A 2,037-nucleotide genomic window follows, 5' to 3' on the forward strand; every position below is an offset into this window, starting at 1 on the left:
ATATATATATATATATATATATATAATCGAAAGTGAAGTAAATGAGATTGCAAATATCAGGACGGCGAGTAATGCGGTAATAGCAGTAATATTTGTGCGAGTTTATATAAAGCTTCCTTAAAATCATACTTTTTAGATGACTCGTCATAAAAATGTAAGATCTTGGTTAGTCATATAAATGCCGTGTTGATGATTGAATGACAGAGAATTTACGACTTTATCAGCGTGGAAGATATCACATACATTTGTTTCTTCATATTTCACTGTTAACTGAGCTGCATTCTCATTATCTGTGGATACATATCACCCCGGGATATTATGTACTTACATCACATGTTCTACTAAATTCTTCTACTAAATTAAAGGATGTCAGCTGAGGAGAAAAACTAAATACGTAGCCTCGGTTTGCAAGTTCTCTACTAAATATTCTACTAAATCCTACTTAAATACCATTCTCTCTTTATATTCGGAGACATTATCGGACTTAGTAAAAATTTTCCATTAATGAGATCGTTGCGTTGATAACAATCAAAATAAGCGAGACAATTTCCAAATTAAACAATGCCATTTTTTATTTAATAAAATCTATTAATAATTTCTATCTTTCCACCTTTTTCGGATATAGTACATTAACAAATTTATTTCATGACTGCAATACATATATGTAAAAACTTTTTATTTTTTCATTTCATAAAATTCAAATTACAAGTATTACGATTGAAATAAAAAAAGACAAAAGAAATATTATTCTTAAATTATTTTAAAAAATTTCAGGATTAATAATGCAGCTATTCTATAATACATTTAAACGGTTTATTTTATACGTTAAATAGTTTATCAAATTTTAATGTGACATTTATGTATTAATATATACTCGTATGTTTTTATATTTATTGTATTTACAGTTTAAATACTCTTCGCCTTTGGCAGCCACAACTTTTTGCGACGATAGATAAATTTTACAGTCTTGATACGAACATAACTGAGCCTACCTTTTGTGAAATATTGGATATTTCGACGTCTCTTAATGGAAATAAAACTGTTGCAACCTTAGAAAGGTCAACTTGCGAGAATGTAAGATACGCTAATAATTGTAAATTACATGTACTAATATATTTTATATTATTTATCTGTTGTTAAAATTACATTTGGTTACGTAAAGTAATCTACGTAGACTGAAACTTTTATAATTAAAAGACATTGATATTTTTTTCATTATTTTCTTACATAGAACTAATTCAAATACTAGTAATACTAATTTTTTCAGATTGTTGTATCAAATTCAATGTATATGGATAGTGTTATTGTATCGGCTACTTCTTGTACTTTTATATTGTGTGCCAGCGTTGTTGTTAATTTTCTGCAACACAAATATTTATTATGTAAGTTTCTTTTAATGTTATTCTATTGTTTTGTACACTGAAAGAGTTTTTATACTCGAAGAAAAGATAGAAAGTACTAATGATTTCTATCTTTCCACCTTTCTCGGATATAGTTGTCGGCTACGGATGTTCGATTTTGTGTCTGGTAGCTTTAATCTGGTCAACAAGTACATTATCCACTCTTATACTCACGTGTCTATATGTCGGAATAATGAGTAAAAGTTTCTACGTTCTAGTAGGCGCAACCGTTTTACTCTTTCCCACAACTTTGAGGTTTGTTGTTTAAACTCAATTACAAAATAATTCCTATTGTATAAAGCGAAAAGTAATTAATGTATACACGTTTCGTTTTTAATTCATCACAGAGCCATGGCAGTAAGCATAGAAATGATAATAGGAAGACTGGGATCTATGACCGGCAATCTCATATTCCCTGTTTTACTTGAATATGGTTGCGTAGCACCGATTATTAACCTGATATGTTTCACTTTGTGTAAGTATTTTTTATTCTAAAAAAAATCTTAAATATGTTATTATAACATTGAAAAATTATAATAAAAAATAATTTCACGGTGTTCCACAAGCATCAATCTATTTCGAAAAAAAAAAAAAAAAAAAAAAAAAAAAAAAAAAAAAAAAAAAAACGTTTTTTTTT

The 2,037-nt window shown here is 27.7% G+C and overlaps 1 protein-coding gene across 2 annotated transcripts in view; it reads left to right on the plus strand.

Moving 5' to 3' along the window:
• Positions 1–2,037, plus strand: part of LOC108755752 (synaptic vesicle glycoprotein 2B-like) — a 6,016-nt gene that overhangs the window by 2,871 nt on the left and 1,108 nt on the right. For both annotated transcript variants that reach the window (XR_001939785.1, XM_018498974.1), the window contains exons 7-10: positions 906–1,074; positions 1,268–1,382; positions 1,496–1,655; positions 1,748–1,875. Coding sequence is in view for 1 of the 2 variants with exons in the window: in XM_018498974.1 (XP_018354476.1) it covers positions 906–1,074; positions 1,268–1,382; positions 1,496–1,655; positions 1,748–1,875 (572 nt within the window). In the remaining variant the exon portion in view is untranslated. The remainder of the gene's footprint in view (positions 1–905; positions 1,075–1,267; positions 1,383–1,495; positions 1,656–1,747; positions 1,876–2,037) is intronic.

This window comes from Trachymyrmex septentrionalis, unplaced genomic scaffold (assembly GCF_001594115.1).
Source record: "Trachymyrmex septentrionalis isolate Tsep2-gDNA-1 unplaced genomic scaffold, Tsep1.0 scaffold9, whole genome shotgun sequence".
NCBI classification, from domain to species: domain Eukaryota; kingdom Metazoa; phylum Arthropoda; class Insecta; order Hymenoptera; family Formicidae; genus Trachymyrmex; species Trachymyrmex septentrionalis.